Raw genomic sequence first — 17,900 nt, 5'->3', positions numbered from 1 at the left:
TAAATTTATTTTTCTAGCCATAAATCTGGAATGGTTGTCATAACCAGCTGTTCTATGCAGATCATCGCAAACAGGAGCTCTTGACCCAGTTCTCGGGGCACACCTAGCCAGTCGGCTTTTCAGAATATGCACAAGAGAGATTTGCATACGCTACCTCTTTGGTGTACAGATCTATCTCGTGCATCCTGGAAACCTGACTGGCTGATTGTGCACGGAGGACTAGGTTGAGAAGAAGCATTGGCTTAGAGAACTAGGTACGGCTCATTTAACAAAATATGCTTCCAAGCGGGTATTGGGTAACTTGCTCAGAGTGGCAGATTGGTAGATATTCTGTTTTGTATGTTTTTGTGATTTTTTTTATTTTATTTTATTTTATTTTTTAATTATTTTCTGTGTTCTTTGATGATATGTTATGTTTTATTCGGACCCGCCTAGAATGTTAAGGTAGAGCGAGCTGTGCATGTTTTTTTTTTTTTTTTTAAATTGGTGGTTCAGTTTAAAATGTTAGTAGATGCTGTTGAGAAGGGTGGAGGAAGTAACAGTAGTATTTTATACGTCTCCCTCTTTCCACCTTATAATTGAAAGAGAAAAACGCCTAGATTTCGACCCAAATCGGGAGATAGACGTTTATCTCACAAAAACGAATAAATCGGTGTAATGGAAAGCCGATTTTGGACTTTTTCAACTGCACTCCATCGCGGAAGCGTACAAAGTTGACGGGGGTGTGTTGGAGGCGTGGCGAAGGCGGAACTGGGGCGTGGTTATCGGCCGAGGAGAGATGGGCGCCTTTCACCGATAATGGAAAAAAAGTATGCGTTTGTAGCTAGAATTTAGGGCACTTTTCCTGGACCCTGTTTTTTCACGAATAAGGCCCCAAAAAGTGCCCTAAATGACCAGATAACCCCCAGAGGGAATCGGGGATGACCTCCCCCGACTCCCCCAGTGGTCACTAACCCCCTCCCACCACAAAAAATGATGTTTCACAACTTTTTATTTTCACCCTCAAATGTCATACCCACCTCCCTGGCAGCAGTATGCAGGTCCCTGGAGCAGTTGTTAGGGGGTGCAGTGGACTTCAGGCAGGTGGACCCAGGCACATCCCCCCCCTACCTGTTACAATTGTGCTGCTTAATGCTTAGTCGTCCAACCCCCCCCTGAACCCACTGTACCCACATGTAGGTGCCCCCCTTCACCCCTTAGGGCTATAGTAATGGTGTAGACTTGTGGGCAGTGGGTTTTTAGGGGGATTTGGGGGGGCTCAACACACAAGGGAAGGGTGCTATGCACCTGGGAGCTCTTTTACCTTTTTTTTTTTTTTTTTTGTAAAAGTGCCCCCTGGGGTGCCCGGTTGGTGTCCTGGCATGTGAGGGGGACCAGTGCACTACGACTCCTGGCCCCTCCCACGAACAAATGCCTTGGATTTATTCGTTTTTGAGCTGGGCGCTTTCATTTCCCATTATCGCTGAAAAACAAAAACGCCCAGCTCACAAATTGTCGAATAAAACATGGACGTGTATTTTTTTGAGAAAATACGGTTCGGTCCGCCCCTTCACGGACCCGTTCTCGGAGATAAACGCCCATGGAGATTAGACGTTTTCGTTCAATTGTGCCCCTCCACGTCTCTTTAACTTCTGTAAAGCAGTTTTGTCTTGAGGTTTCCGGACTCTGAGCTGTGAGTGTGTTGCTTTGCAAACTGATGATGATGATTCAATTCCGTGGGGAAGGCATGTAGATGCCACAGTAGATACGAGCGTGCAGAGAACATAAAAACATCTTGGGTTTGTTGATATGCGGGGGAAAGGGAAGAGTGTGTTATTGTAAGAAAACATAAGAGTGCATTTAGATTAAGGACCAATAAGTAAACAGGTATGCTTTGATCCGGATTCCCAAATCTAAATGTTAATGTTAACTTGCTCAGATAACAGAGCAGCTATTGACATGATTTATTAGGCATTTATAATTTGCGTATTCCCAGTTCTTTTTAGTTTTCAGGTCATCTTGACTTGTTTTTGCTTGCTTGTTAGGGAGCTCAGTTCATGTTGGTGGTGTTAACATACTAGCAACAATGTTGCAATAGAACTGATCATTCAGTGGCAGATAAACAGAATCATTGGGAACACCATTTTCACAGTGGCATTTTTTTTTTTTGTTACATTTGTACCCCGCGCTTTCCCATTCATGGCAGGCTCAATGCGGCTTACATATTGTATACAGGTACTTATTTGTACCTGGGGCAATGGAGGGTTAAGTGACTTGCCCAGAGTTACAAGGAGCTGCCTGAACTGGGAATCGAACTCAGTTGCCCAGGACCAAAGTCCACCACCCTAACCACTAGGCCACTCCTCCACTGTTGCTACTATTTGAGATTCTACATGGAATGTTGCTATTCCACTAGCGCAACATTCCATGTAGAAGTCGGCCCTTGCAGATCACCAATGTGGCCGCGCAGGCTTCTGCTTCTGTGAGTCTAGTGGAATAGCAACATTCCATGTAGAATCTCCAATAGTAGCAACATTCCATGTAGAATCTCCAATAGTATCTATTTTATTTTTGTTACATTTGTACCCTGCGCTTTCCCACTCATGGCAGGCTCAATGCGGCTTACATGGGGCAATGGAGGGTTAAGTGACTTGCCCAGAGTCACAAGAGGAGCTGCCTGTGCCTGAAGTGGGAATCGAACTCAGTTCCTCGGTTCCCCAGGACCAGAGTCCACCACCCTAACCACTAGGCCACTCCTCCACTGTTGCTACTATTTGAGATTCTACTTGGAATGTTGCTATTCCACTAGAAGTCAGCCCTTGCAGATCACCAATGTGGCCGCGCAGGCTTCTGCTTCTGTGAGTCTGACGTCCTGCACGTACGTGCAGGACGTCAGACTCGCAGAAACAGAAGCCTGCGCAGCCTTCTACATGGAATGTTGCTAGTGGAATAGCAACATTCCATGTAGAATCTCCAATAGTAGCAACATTCCATGTAGAATCTCCAGTAGTATCTATTTTATTTTTGTTACATTTGTACCCTGCGCTTTCCCACTCATGGCAGGCTCAATGCGGCTTACATGGGGCAATGGAGGGTTAAGTGACTTGCCCAGAGTCACAAGGAGCTGCCTGTGCCTGAAGTGGGAATCGAACTCAGTTCCTCAGTTCCCCAGGACCAAAGTCCACCACCCTAACCACTAGGCCACTTCTCCATCCTGAAGAAAAATTCCAGAAGAAAAATTTAAGCGTTTATAGTTTGAGAAATTTATCTCTTTCTATGCAAATTGGCTATGCTGAGCTCATTTGAATTCCATGCGACCATGGAATCTAAGCCGACAAATTTAAGTGCTCACTGTTGAAGCTCTAATGCTGTGCATCTCAAACTTATAACAGTGGTCTTCATTAATTTTTAAGCGGGGAGCCACTTTGGATTCAAATGAGCTGAAGGAGAGCCACCAGATATCATCCCATGTGGGATATGAGTTATCTTGTTGGGCAGACTGGATGGACCGTGCAGGTCTTTTTCTGCCGTCATCTACTATGTTACCATAACACTGCTGACTAATGTATGTTGGTCCAAGAAAACAGCAGGGCAGACGATCTGCAGGCTCCATGATGGAAAATAACAAAGCAGATCAGTAGAAGTTGAACATAAATATAAATTTATTAAATGAAAACCAGATATTCAAAACAGCCCCGACACAGGGCGTGTTTCGCCCAAAGGGGCTGCGTCAGGGGCTACAAGACAAATGACATAACATTTAAAAACCTTTATAATGACAACAAATATAAAACTGTATATAAATACATGTATTATTAAAAAAAAAATAGAGTGACATTTCCTACACTCATAACTAAAATTTAAAAATGTGTCTATATATGCTCAATGAAATTATATACTCAAAGAACAGTGAACAAAAAATATTTGAGCTTAGATTGCATATATATAAATATATATTTAAAAATTACACGTCGAGCGTTCATAACATAGATTCAAAAATCCTCACGGCCTGTGTCGGGCTGTTTTGAATATCTGGTTTTCATGTAATAAATTTATATTTATGTTCAACTTCTACTGATCTGCTTTGTAATGTATGTTGATGACATCCAGCTGCACCAGCCCATCTTCAAACTTCATTGGGGTGTATTCTCAAGGTTGTGAGCATTTCCAAATGCATTGTCTCTTATTGATTGAGAAATGCCCTGTCTTTCAAGCAAGCAGGTCTTCTCCCCCCCCCCCCCCCCAAGTCCATCTTCCCCTTTCTGCCCTGAACCTGGGTAGAGAGGCAGAGTCACAGGGGACCCCGCCCCCCCAGAGACATTGGGGGCTGCCTCTGGGCCTTTTACTAAAGAATACTGAATTTTATTTCATTGCCCCAGGTTCCCCACTCAGGTGCCAACATTTTCAAAATTATTGGGATGCCAATCCAATACAAATTTCCCCTTCCTGGATATAAACAAATGACTAAGTAAAAATAAATGTGTATGTTAATACTTAAGTAAAAAGTACAGTGAAAAACACATTAAAAACAAGTGAAAGTAAAAAAGTTAAAGTATCACAACTACAATGAATTGTTAACGTTTTTATCCCAACAACTTTATTGCTCTACAATTAAATCTACTTTGCTTTTAGTAAAATTAAATTTTTCAAAATGTCTCATTCATGTGAGTGCTTTTGTGAATCATTAATCCAGCACAGCTAAAAAGGTATTCAACAGTTGCACTAGCAGGAAGTGGATTGTTAAGTGTGACTGAAACGTTCCTTCTTATCAGGCCAGGTTGCAGTATTATTGATGTCTTCTGATTTTTTGATCGAGGGAATCTATAAAATACTTGACTTCTGTATAGCAGAAAAATACTCTTATTATCATTGTCATTATTGTCTGCATTAGAAGTAGTGCTATCAAATTCATTACTTGCATATTCACTTTCATTCTCGTTATTGTCGTCATACTGTCCAGTTACAAAGAAGGCTTTCACAAAGTTGGAATCATTGTCTTGTTGTTGTTTCAACCATTTTTCATCTGATGGCAAACTGTTTGAATATCTTTGAGAACTGATGCGAGAATATCGGGTGTGTGGAACCCTTCAGCCTTAAGGCCAGACAAACAGACTTCCTCTCCAAAGACTATCGATGCAATGGACATTAGGTGGCACATTACACTGGTCTTTTGGAATATTATAGATTTCTTAGCCCCCCCCCCCCCCCCCCCCCACACATTTTTACAAAGCCGTGCAGCAATGCCAGCACAGCACGTTCACTTTGGCCTGTGTCAGCATTACTGCACTGGCAGCCGCTAGCGTGGCTTTGTAAAGGGGGAGGGGGGGTTAGTGTTTAGAAGTGATAAATAGAAATGAAACAGAGAACTTAATAGATTTGATTTTACAAAAAATAAGTAGATACATTGCAACTCTGCCTCCACTATGATAAAATTATGCCCCTTGGAAAACTTGTGCGTGGTGATATATGTGGGTGATCTTGAGGTATGCGTATGTATACACGTGTAAACATATGTAGTTTTTTTTTTTTTAATAAAAGGCTTTTCCATGCATAAAAACAACTTTACTTGTGGGAAAACTTTATTGAACAGCCCCCCCCCCCCCCCAAAAAAAAAAATGTTCACAATTGTAAAGGAGTCCAGAATTAGGGCCCTGTTTACTAAGCCACGTTGTAGGCACGCTAGCGTTTTTAGTGCACTCTAAAAAAATTAGCGCCTGCTAAAGCTAGAGACACCCATATTGGTGTCTCTAGCTTTAGTACGTGCTGAATTTTAGCACACGCTAAAAATGCTAGCGCACCTTAGTAAACAGGGCCTTAACTGTGTTATGCTTGGCAATCTGTGGTAATTTCAGCAGTCCTTTTGAACTTGTGGTAATTGACCGAGAAGCTCTTAGATAAAAGTATCTCCTCTTGTTTTTGTTCTAAATCTATATTACAGAAACGTCATGACAACAGAGAAGAGCCTAGTGGCTGAGGCCAATAATTCTCAGCAGAAACAGGAGATAGAAGAGGAGGTGGTCGCCGAGGCAGGAAAGCACAGAACTCACAGTGAAGGGGTCTCTGAGCAGGTGCACTCTACCCAGAAGCAGAAAGAATCTTCAGGCAACTCGGCCAATGGTGACACCCCCACCCACAGCGACCAGAACAAGAGCAGGGAGCACAATTCGGAAAGCAGGGGCATATCCCGTCTCTTTTCCTCTTTTCTTAAGAGGCCCAAATCTCAGGTCTCAGAGGAAGAAAGCAAAGAAAGTCAGGCAACAAAGGGGAAAAAAGAGGCAGATCCTGAAAACAAAGAAGAAAAAGATTTGGGGGACAGTCTTGAGGAAGAAGAGGTTTTCCTGAAGGCTCCAATTGCAGCTCCTGAACCTGAACTCCGAACTGACCCGTCTTTAGATCTTCACTCACTGAGCAGCACAGAAACGCAGGTAAGAAATACTAAATTGGTTTGTGCACAGTTAATTAATTAAGATTTATTTACCACCTTTTTGAAGAAATTCTCTCAAGGCGGTGTTCAATAAGAGTAGATCAAACATGAGCAATAGTTTAATATTTCTAGTTCTCATTAAGTTCTAGGGCTCATTGGCAGTGCTGCATATTGTCATGTGGAGGGTCCGGCTTCAGTTCCCGAGTCGGGTTTTCTGTTCCCTGTGCCATTCAGGGCTAAGGAATCTGCAGAGGCAATGTTACACCCCCAAGGAGAAGGTAGTTCCAGATGTTATGCAGTGGAGACGCTTAGGGGATGGGTTTATGGCCAATGATTGCAAGGTTCTGGAAGGAGCTCTGATGCATGGCCCGTAGCCAGGGACTCTCGCTGTGATAACTGGTCTAGGTGAGTTGAGAGAGGGTTTTTAAATTAAGGGTAAAAATTCCCAGATATTTATGAACGAAGGGCCCAGTTCAGTTTTCTTCCATTTTTCTGCCTCTGGCCACTTGGATTTAATTCATTCTCCATAAGTACATAAGTATTGCCATAGTGGGACAGACCAAAGGTCCATCAAGCCCAGCATCCTGTTTCCAAGAGTGGCCAATCCAGGTCACAAATACCTGGCAAGATCCCCAAAAAGTACAAAACATTTTATGCTGCTTATCCCAGAAATAGTGGATTTTTCCGCAAGTCCAATTTAATAATGGTCTATGGACTTTTCCTTTAGGAAGCCGTCCAAACCTTTTAAAAACTCTGCTAAGCTAACCGCCTTTACCACATTGTCCGGCAATGAATTCCAGAGTTTGATTTTATTTCCTGCGTGCCACCCAGAATTTAAAACTCATCTTACCTCGGGGTCCCGGCAGCAGAAGCAGTGAAAGGCGAGCAGGCTCGGCGCTTCAGCCTTCCCTTCTCTCTCAACTCTGGTCCCGCCCTTGCGGAAACAGGAAATGAGGGCGGAACCAGAGCTGAGAAAGAAGGGAAGGCTGAAGCGCCGAGTCTGCTCGCCTTCCACTGCTGCTGCCGGGACCCCGAGGTAAGATGAGTTTTAAAATTCTGGGCGGCACGCAGGAAGGCGAGGGCAGAGGACTGTTTTGTGGGAGAAGAGGTCGGGTTGGGACTGGCGCTCGAAGGAGAGGGAGGGGGGCCTGGAACGGGAGAGGCGAGGGGGGGAGAGGAAGGAGGAATGCACCACCTGTAAAAAAAAAAAAAAAAAAAATTTCAGCACCCCCAATCATTTTGAAATGTTGGCTCCTATGCCTAGTGAACAGACAGTGATTCTGTTTGAGAAGTTAGGAGTTTACTTTGGAAGGTTTATTTACCATTCATGCTAGATGTGAGGAATAAAGTGTCAGAAGACATCCATTTATAAGACTCCTGAAGCAGGCCGTTGTGGCCGAAACACGATTCGTGTCGGGTCTTTGGGTGTTTTGAATAAATTTGTGTGTTTTGTACATCTAGCCTTTTCTTGTTTAGTGTCGCCTTTGCTTCATTTGCTATATCGCTTTGTACGAGGGACTTTGTTCCTCTGTTTCATGTTGATCCAGGGGCGTATCTGCTATGGGGCCACAGGGGCCTGGCCCCCGCAGATTTGCCCCTGGACCCCCTTACCAATGACACTCTCAACCCCCCTCCTCCTGCCGTCACTCCGCTGTTGCACCTCACCTCTCTTTGCTGGCGGGGGACCCCAACCCCCGCCAGCCGAAGTCTCCGTCCTTCCTTCCTTTGTTTGAGATTGGTGGTTTCTGACGTCCTGCACGCACGCACGTACAACGTGCAGCGTGCAGGACGTCAGAAACCACCAAACCCAAACGAAGGAAGGACGGAGACTTCAGCTGGCGGGGGTTGGGGTCCCCCGCCAGCAAAGGGAAGTGAGGCATGACGGCAGAGTGACGGAAGGAAGGACGGAGACTTCGGCTGGCGGGCCAGCCCCTGCCAGCAAAGGGAGGTGAGGCGCGACGGCGGGAGGAGGGGGGGGGGGGTTTAAAGTAGTTGGAGCTGTCTTCCGCGAGAGGGGGGGTTTAAAGTAGTCGGGCGGCGGGGGAGTGGTGGCGTCGTCGTCTTCATCTTCAGCGGGGGGGGGGGGGGGGGGGTCAGTGCCGCCGGGGGGGGGGGGGGCTAAAATGTGCCCCCTCTCCTCGGCTCTGGCCCCCCCTACCGTTGAAGTTCAGATACGCCCCTGGTTGATCCACAGGCAAACAGCCATTATTGACCCATTGAAGTCCATTTGAAAATTGCCTCCTGTTTGTGTTAACAGTTTTATTTGATGTCAGGGGTATAGATGACATAAATGAAATGGTTGCAAATCAGATTTTCCCTTGTTAAATCAAAATGAGTTTTTAAATTATATATTCAGTACACAATTACATGTTCCAAAATATATGTTTTGACTCCCCAGTGCTTCCTGTAAGTCTTTTGTGATTGTTTTCTATAAGGTTCTAAGGGTGGGAGCACTGCCGTTGCCCTGTAAACAAAACTTTTACTTTATGGATAACAGTCCTTCAGTTTCTTCTGCTAGAACTACTTGGGTACATCGTAGCTCGTTGATGAGGAGAGAACATTGTGTGCTGTTTTATGGCTTCAGATACTGGCTCTATGAAGCTTGTAAATACCCTAAATTGTACTGAAAGACTTTATGTACAGCTCATCATAGTCTCTTACCCTCTCACTGATTGTGTGTCTCTCCCAGTCATAACTATTTAAAGCATGACTTTGAGGTGGAAACTATTGATTGGTTCCAGTGCCAGAAGTTTGTTTTATTATAATAAGTACAAAGGGGTCAATTATAATTCAAATTGATTTAATCAGGCAGGAGAGGCTTCTGGCCCAGTGGCGCTGTCTGGTTAATATCTAATTTGACTGCCGCGATTACTCTCTGGTTAGTTTTGGGGTGATAAAAGGGTAGAGCTTGGAGTTGTGTGGGCATCAGCAATATTCAGTGCTGATTCCCTCATAGTTATGCAGAACATTTAAGACTGCATTAAAAGCAGTGCTGTGTTTGTCTGGTTAGCTGTGTGGGTCTGGCGCTGAATACTGGCTGTATCTGAGTAGCTTCCGGAAACCACTGGATAGGGCCGGACACTAAATATCCAGGTCTAATTTTGCTGGTAAATGCCACTACTTAAATATTGACCAGAAAATAATATACCTACTGGATGCATACTTAACATCGTACATGAGTATTCTAAAGGCATTTTTTAAAATGTGTTAAATTGCTTATTTAAGCGGGGGCTGGAGGTTGGGAGGCGGGGATAGGGCTGGGCAGACTTATACGGTCTGTGCCAGAGCTGGTGGTGGGAAGCGGGACTGGTGGTTGGGAGGCGGGGATAGTGCTGGACAGACTTGTACGGTCTGTGCCAGAGCCGGGGTTGGGAGGCAGGACAGACTTGTACGGTCTGTGCCAGAGCCGGGGTTGGGAGGCAGGGCTGGGGAGGTGAGGATAGTGCTGGGCAGACTTATACGGTCTGGGCCTGTGCCAGAGCCGGTGGGTGGGAGGTGGGGCTGGTGGTTGGGAGGCGGGGATAGTGCGGGGCAGACTTATACGGTCTGTGCCCTGAAGAGCATAGGTATAAATCAAAGTAGGGTATACACAAAAAGCAGCAAATATGAGTTATCTTGTTGGGCAGACTGGATGGACCGTGCAGGTCTTTTTCTGCCGTCATCTACTATGTTACTATGTTACTAATTTATTTATTATTACCATTTGTGTAGCGCTACCAGACGCACGCAGCGCTGAACACCTGATACAAAGAAACAGTCCCTGCTCAAAAGAGCTTACAATCTAAATAATACAGACAGACAAGACAGTTACGGGTGAGGGAAGTAATGGGTGAGAAGGGAGGAAGGGACAAGGGGAGGGCAATTGTGGCTAGGAGCCAAAAGCAGCAGTGAAAAGGTGGGTTTTCAGTATAGATTTGAAAACAGGTAGAGATGGAGCTAGACCGCGTATAGGTCCAGGAAGTCTATTCCAGGCATAAGGTGCCGCGAGAGAAAAGGAGCGAAGCCTGGAGTTAGCAGTGGAGGAGAAGGAGGACGACGACAAGAGAGACATTATTGGATACGTAACCAAAAATAATGCATAGGAAAGTAATTTGTTGTAAGAATCCAATTTGACCTTCAGAATAATAAATATGTATATTTTTGGCTTTGAATTAGGGTCTACATGAGCATAAAATTAATGAATTCTGTTTATAGCCCGCTCAAGAGGACAGAAGGGACGACCAGGACTTTGATCTTGAGTGTAAGGAGGCAGAGGAGGAAGCAGGAGGAGAGGCACACAAAGAAAAAGTGGAAAATAGAGAGACAAAGATTAATAAAGAACCCAAGACATCTGAAAAGCCTGTCAAGAAATCCAGGATCATGCACTGCAAGATCAACCTGCTGGATGACACGGTCTATGAATGTGAAATAGAGGTAAGGCCAGGAATCCTCCGTTTGCCAAAGACAGTCGTGGCCTGTAAGCTTTATGAGGTGCGACTTGCTTTTATGTGAAGACTTTCAATTTCTCATAAACATAAAGTGACTACTAATATTAATGTTTAATCGTTATACTGTAGAATAATTTGATTCTCTTTTTAAAGTAGTAGGAACCAGCTGCAGTTTACCGATTTGTTTACATCCAGATTAGTTTAATGCCTTCGCTGCATTTTCCAATCACAGTAGTTCCATTTACACCTTGAATGCTGCGTTGTAGTGTCTGACGTTGATAGGAGTAATACTAATTGCTTACAGTTGAATAGAATCTGAGAAGGCTAACGTTCTGTTGCTTTCACTCAAGTAGTGATAGTAACTACAGGGACATGAGCATCTGAAAACTATTACAAGTAACAGGGTTTCAGAAATTAAAAAAACATGGTTTACTACTACTACTACTTAACATTTCTAGAGCGCTACTAGGGTTACGCAGCGCTGTACAAAGTAAACAAAGAAGGGACGGTCCCTGCTCAAAGGAGCTTACAATCTAAAGCTTTGATGTCCCCATGCATACTTCCTACCCACCCCCCTCCTCCCACCCTGTCAGACTGTCATAGTAATGCTTGAATGTTTTCACTTATATATACTATCTGCTATCACATTTGCTTATTTCCGATCTGACGAAGAAGGGCAACCTTCGAAAGCTAATCAAGAAATGTATTAAGTTATGTCCAATAAAAAAGGTATCATCTTATTTTCTTTTCCACGTTTTATTTTGTTTGATTTCTATAGATTCTACATGGAATGTTGCTATTCCACTAGCAACATTCCATGTAGAAGTCGGCCCTTGTAGATCACCAATGTGGCCGCGCAGGCTTCTGCTTCTGTGAGTCTGACGTCCTGCACGTACGTGCAGGACGTCAGACTCACAGAAACAGAAGCCTGCGCAGCCTTCTACATGGAATGTTGCTAGTGGAATAGCAACATTCCATGTAGAATGTCCAATAGTAGCAACATTCTATGTAGAATCTCCAATAGTAGCAACATTCCATGTAGAAGTCGGCCCTTGCAGATCACCAATGTGGCCGCGCAGGCTTCTGCTTCTGTGAGTCTGACGTCCTGCACGTACGTGCAGGACGTCAGACTCACAGAAACAGAAGCCTGCGCAGCCTTCTACATGGAATGTTGCTAGTGGAATAGCAACATTCCATGTAGAATGTCCAATAGTAGCAACATTCTATGTAGAATCTCCAATAGTAGCAACATTCCATGTAGAAGTCGGCCCTTGCAGATCACCAATGTGGCCGCGCAGGCTTCTGCTTCTGTGAGTCTGACGTCCTGCACGTACGTGCAGGACGTCAGACTCACAGAAACAGAAGCCTGCGCAGCCTTCTACATGGAATGTTGCTAGTGGAATAGCAACATTCCATGTAGAATGTCCAATAGTAGCAACATTCTATGTAGAATCTCCAATAGTATCTATTTTACTGTCATAGTAATGCTTGAATGTTTTCACTTATATACACTGTCAGCTAGCACATTTGCTTATTTCCCATCTGAGGAAGAAGGGCAACCTTCGAAAGCTAATCAAGAAACGTATTAAGTTATGTCCAATAAAAAAGGTATCATCTTATTTTCTTTTCCATGTTTTATTTTGTTTGATTTCTATTGATAATCTAAAGAATGAAATGTCAAGTTGGGGCAGTGTAGATTTCCTGGGTAGAGGTTTACTTCCTATTCATTTGTTTCCATGTGATGTCACATACCATCAATTAGGCTTGCAACGAGTTATAGTTAAGAGCATAAATTGGCATAGCTCAGTGATTAAATATTGCAAAAATAAATTAACCTGTACCATTCATCCTAGCGTATGTATCTTTACGATACAATAGAGTCCCAGTTATTCAACATACTATAATTCAAATTGATTTAATCAGGCAGGAGAGGCTTCTGGCCCAGGAGCTAATATCCAGTGGCGCTGTCTGGTTAATATCTAATTTGACTGCCGCGATTACTCTCTGGTTAGTTTTGGGGTGGTAAAAGGGTAGAGCTGGAATATCAGCGATATTCAGTGCTGATTCCCTCATAGTTACGTAGAACATGTAAGACTGCATTAAAAGCAGTTAGCTGTGTGGGTCTGGCGCTGAATACTGGCTGTATCTGAGTAGCTTCCGGAAACTATATTATTATTATTTCGCATATTATTATTTTCTGGTCAATAAAGAGGACCAACAAATGGTCAAAGTAACCGAATATGTTGGATAATCCAGAAATGATAGATGAGGGACTTTGGGGCTCATTTTCAAAGCACTTAGCCTCCCAAAGTTCCATAGAAACCTATGGAACTTAGCCTCCCAAAGTGCTTTGAAAATATGCCTCTTTGTGTACCACCGTGGAACAGTGCAGCGGGGAACCGCCACACTCGGCTCATCCCTCCCTTATCTGCCCTTAACAGTAGTGGCCCTACCTCCCAGACCCCACACACCCTCTTATGGTCCCTGATGATTTATTGGTGAAGTCGGGGCAGGAGCAATCGTCAAGTCACTCCTGCCCGTGCTGGCTGTTCTTTCAAAATGGCCTTCTAGCGGCTGTCTGGGATTGCTCTTGCCCCAATTTCACCACTAGACCATTAAGGACTATAAGGTAGGCCTGGTGGTGGGGGGGGGGGGGGGGGGGGGAGGAGACACTTGAGCAGGGCTCTAATCCTGAGAGGGAGGGAGGGGGCAGAGCCTGGATTACTGGCATCCAATAATCCAGAACATCCGATAAGGTTGGGATCATCAGCACCCTACGGTATCTACAACACTATTCTCCAACCCATCTACTATGTAGTCCAGTCCTCAAGTGCCAGGAATGAGTTGGGGTTTTCCAGCTATCCCTAATGAATATGAATGAGAGAGTTACAAGGGAGGCAGAATCTATGCAAATTATGCATATCCAAGAAAACCTGAAACCTTACTTGTTAGTGACTCTCTGGCCATCAGTAAGTACCACTGTACTATAGGAATTAAATTCCAATTGAGAGAACCATTGAAGGCACATTTTTCTGTTAATGTTAACTAAAATGGTCTTTTAGTCCTTCATATGTATCCATCTTCCTCAAGTGGAGTGGCCTTGACTACTGCAACCTACTCCTCACTGGCCTCCCACTTTGCCATCTATCCCCCCTTCAGGCGGTTCAGAACTCTGCTGCACGTCTTATCTTCCACCTGGACCGATATACTCATATCACCCCTCTCCTCAAGTCACTTCACTGGCTTCCGATCAGGTACCGCATACAGTTCAAGCTTCTCCTACTCACCTACAAATGCACTCGATCTGCAGCCCCTCCTTACCTCTCTACCCTCATCTCCCCTTACGTTCCTACCCGTAGCTTCCGCTCTCAAGACAAAACCCTCCTTTCAGTACCCTTCTCCACCACCGCCAACTCCAGGCTCCGCCCTTTCTGCCTCACCTTACCCCATGCCTGGAATAATCTCCCTCAGCCCATATGCCAAGCCCCCTCCCTGCCCATCTTCAAATCCTTGCTCAAAGCCCACCTCTTCAATGTCGCCTTCGGCACCTAACCATTGTACCTTTATCCAGGAAATCTAGACTGCCCCAACTTGACATTTCACCCATTAGATTGTAAGCTCCTTTGAGCAGGGACTGTCCTTTTTTGTTAAACTGTACAGCGCTGCGTAACCCTAGTAGCGCTCTAGAAATGTTAAGTAGTAGTAGTAACTTTGCACTACACCCACCTTGTTTGTAAAGCTGTTTTGCTGCTATTACTGTATTAATAATATCTTCAATAGTATTATATAGCTTGTGTCCCGTCTTTCATTTACAGAAACATGCAAAGGGGCAGGATCTGATTAATAAAGTGTGCAATCATCTTAATCTTCTAGAAGAAGACTACTTTGGGTTGGCCTTTTGGGAGTCTTCTACAACAAAGGTAGGATTTACGGAAATAAGGAAAACCGGTGCAGTGAGAGGAAGTCAGTATTCTATGTGGGAGAAAATCTATAGAATATTATTCAAGCAAGGATTTTAGCTTAGAAGTGGCTCAATATATGTATGGGGATTGGGGGTGAAATGGCTCTGCTGTATGGGATCATTAGAACCAAGCCATAGCATTCAGGATATAGGAGACTTGATAAGTTTTACACTTGGAGAATCATTCAATAAACAATAAAAATGTAATGAAAATGATGAACGTGGCAGCAGTAATTCATTTGAAATCTGTGCTTTGACTTCTGTGCAGCATTTCCTCCGAGCTATACTGGTGTCCTCCATCTGTGTTCCTGCTGGTGGCAGCGGTGGTGCTTTCTCAATTGTGAGGAATAGGCAGGTCCCATGGGAGCTCTGCAGAACCTGCCCTTTTAGACAGGGGCGTAGCCAGACACCCAATTTTGGGTGGGCCTGGGCCCAAGATGGGTGGGCAGAAGAACTCCGCCCTGTCCCACAAGTGATTTGGTCTCTCCCTCTCTCGCCTGCATGTCATATAGTCTCTCAAACATCCCCTTCCCCCGCATACCTTTTAAATAGCAGATTTTCACTGGCAGCAACTAATACACACTGCTCATGTTGGCTCCACAGCCTTCCCTCTCATGCAACTTCCTGTTTCCGCATAGGCGGGAATACATCAGAGGGAAGGCTGGTATGCAGGAAGGACGGGACTTTTCGGCTGGTAGGGCTTGGGAATCCCTGCCAGACACTTCATAGATGTGCTGCCACTGGGTGGGTCTGAGCTCACCCAGGCCCACCCTTGGCTACGCCACTGCTTTTAGAGATTGAAAATGTGATTTTTGAGGCACTGAAACGTAAACGCAAGCCACTTGCACAGCTCAGCGTGCTTCATAGCAGTGAAAAAAATAAAAATGGACATAAGCACCACCTGGTAGATGATGAGAAACCAATTTACTTGTTTTAGAGCAGATGTGACTGATCAGATTGAAGCGAATGTTGGGTCGGCACTATAAACGATACTACAGTGTCCTGTAGGATAAAGGTTCTGCAGGAAACAAGCCACTTGGGGATGAATTTGAGGGCAGAATTGGTTATTGAAGAACAGCAGCAGGGGTTGTAGAAAGATGTGGAGGATTTGGGCTGTGAAGGCCCAGAGACTTTAGAACTCAAGCACTCGAAACCTTTTGAGAATTTCTGACTTGGAGCCAAACTCTTCTCATACTTTTTGTTTGCAACGTGGTATCTCGGCAGTGGTTAGTTTGCCGTGATGCTCCTCTTTTCAGACATAAGATGGAAACAGCGGAAACCGCCTTTTGGTATTTGTAAGATTTATTAGCACAGTCTATTCAGCTATTCAGGTAAAGACAGAAATACTGAATGTTTTCAATTGCATGACAGCGAACCTTTCCTTCAAAGTCAATGGTTGAGACTTTATTAGATTACATGGAGCTGTATTATTGGGGGGGGGGGGGGGGGATCCATGTGGTTAGAATACCATTAATATGTCTTTCACTGCATATCATTTTAGAAGCTAAGAGGAGTCCTCGTTTGTAGTTTGATAGCTATGAAATTGCTCAAGAGATACAAGTGTTCTAAGAACCAAATGAATGCAAGATGTTGATGTGTAGAAGAGCTGCCGGTGTCTGTTTCTGGTGAGCTTCAGTTACTCTTTAATTTAGAATAGGATAGGGCTTAACATGTACATTTTGTAAAAATGTACTGGTAATTTGGAGAGAGAGAAGGGCACAGCGAAGGCGACAAGATAGATGATGCCAATCAAACTTCTACTGGACTCAAGAAAAGTTCACAGCAAGAGTTTATTAATCAAAAAAATGGACTCGACACGAATCGTGTTTCGGCCACTCTGGCCTGCCTCAGGAGTCCCAGTATGGCACAGTGCTGTTGATCTTTTAGGAAAAGTCTTCTCCAAGTGTTGGGGTTTGCTAACAAGACCTGGGAAATGTTGAGTCAAAGAAACTTTTCAGCTCCTATATACCGATACGAACAGCACTGCTCAAAAAGCAGTGCCGTTCCAGGTCTAGTTAGCAAACCTCAACACTTGGTGAAGACTTTTCCTAAAGGATCAACAGCACTGTGCCATACAGGGACTCCTGAGGCAGCCCAGAGTGGCCGAAACACGATTCGTGTCGAGTCCATTTTTTTTGATTAATAAACTCTTGCTGTGAACTTTTCTTGAGTCCAGTAGAAGTTTGATTGGCATCATCTGTCTTGTCGCCTTCGCTGTGCCCTTCTTTTGGATTTTCCATTGCGGAGGTCCGCTTTCTTCTGGTAATTTGGAGGGCACACTTTTTTTTTTTTTTTTTGAGAATCCAGCCAGCTACCATTTTAATCTTAAAATTGTCCCTTCTTACTGATATCTCCCTTTGGGGATCTTTTACCAAGCTGTGTTAAAAAAAAAAAAAAGTGTCTTTAGCGTGCCCTCACACAGATCTTTCCTGCGCATTATGGCCATGTGCATTAAATTAACTCTTCAAAAGATTGTTAACTTGCTAAAAGGATTCAATTGCTGTCAAACCAGTGCAAGTAATATCTCTATATAATAATTGGTCAATCTGCGTCCGTGGATGACCGGCTGGCTGGGTTCATAACCGTATGCTAATGAGCTTACATCAGCTGACCTCCAGCGTTCCCTTCCCTCTCAGTGTCCCGCCCTCGCGGAAAGACGAAATGACGTCAGAGGAGGGTGGGACACTGAGAGGGAAGGCATGAGAAGGCTGGAGGTGACGCGAGCCGAGCCTGCCGCTGCTGTGTATAGAGGGGAGGGCAGGGGAGAATCGCTGGACATGGAGGGGGGAGAGCAGGGGAGAGAGAGAGAGACGAGAAAATGCTTAGACGTCAGCCTTCCTAGGGCCCGTTTCATTTGTTCCGAAACTGGCGTTTTTGCTTGTAATGTAATAATACTAAGACCTTTTACATTTAAAGATGTTTTCAAAAAGGAGGAAAAAGGACTTCAGAAGCTCATAATTTATCCTGCTTACAACTTGCTGAATGAGCAGCTTCCTCACAAGTCCTTAAAAAACCTCCTTTGTTATGTTATTTTTAATTCTTCCTTTCTATTTGCCGCTGCTATGTGAAAAGATTTTTTTTTCCCTTTATTTTTTCTTTATCATAAAAT

General features: G+C 44.3%; 1 protein-coding gene across 8 annotated transcripts in view; it reads left to right on the top strand.

Moving 5' to 3' along the window:
* Nucleotides 1-17,900, top strand: part of EPB41 (erythrocyte membrane protein band 4.1) — a 172,946-nt gene that overhangs the window by 40,329 nt on the left and 114,717 nt on the right. For all 8 annotated transcript variants that reach the window (XM_030219812.1, XM_030219813.1, XM_030219811.1 and 5 more), the window contains exons 2-4: nucleotides 5,918-6,404; nucleotides 10,598-10,816; nucleotides 14,646-14,750. In XM_030219812.1, coding sequence (XP_030075672.1) covers nucleotides 5,925-6,404; nucleotides 10,598-10,816; nucleotides 14,646-14,750 — 804 coding nt within the window. In that variant the 5' untranslated portion in view covers nucleotides 5,918-5,924. The remainder of the gene's footprint in view (nucleotides 1-5,917; nucleotides 6,405-10,597; nucleotides 10,817-14,645; nucleotides 14,751-17,900) is intronic.

This window comes from Microcaecilia unicolor, chromosome 11 (genome assembly GCF_901765095.1).
Source record: "Microcaecilia unicolor chromosome 11, aMicUni1.1, whole genome shotgun sequence".
Taxonomy (NCBI): Eukaryota; Metazoa; Chordata; class Amphibia; order Gymnophiona; family Siphonopidae; genus Microcaecilia; species Microcaecilia unicolor.
Note: the sequence above shows the minus strand (reverse complement) of the source record. Positions and strands in the feature narration are given on the sequence as shown.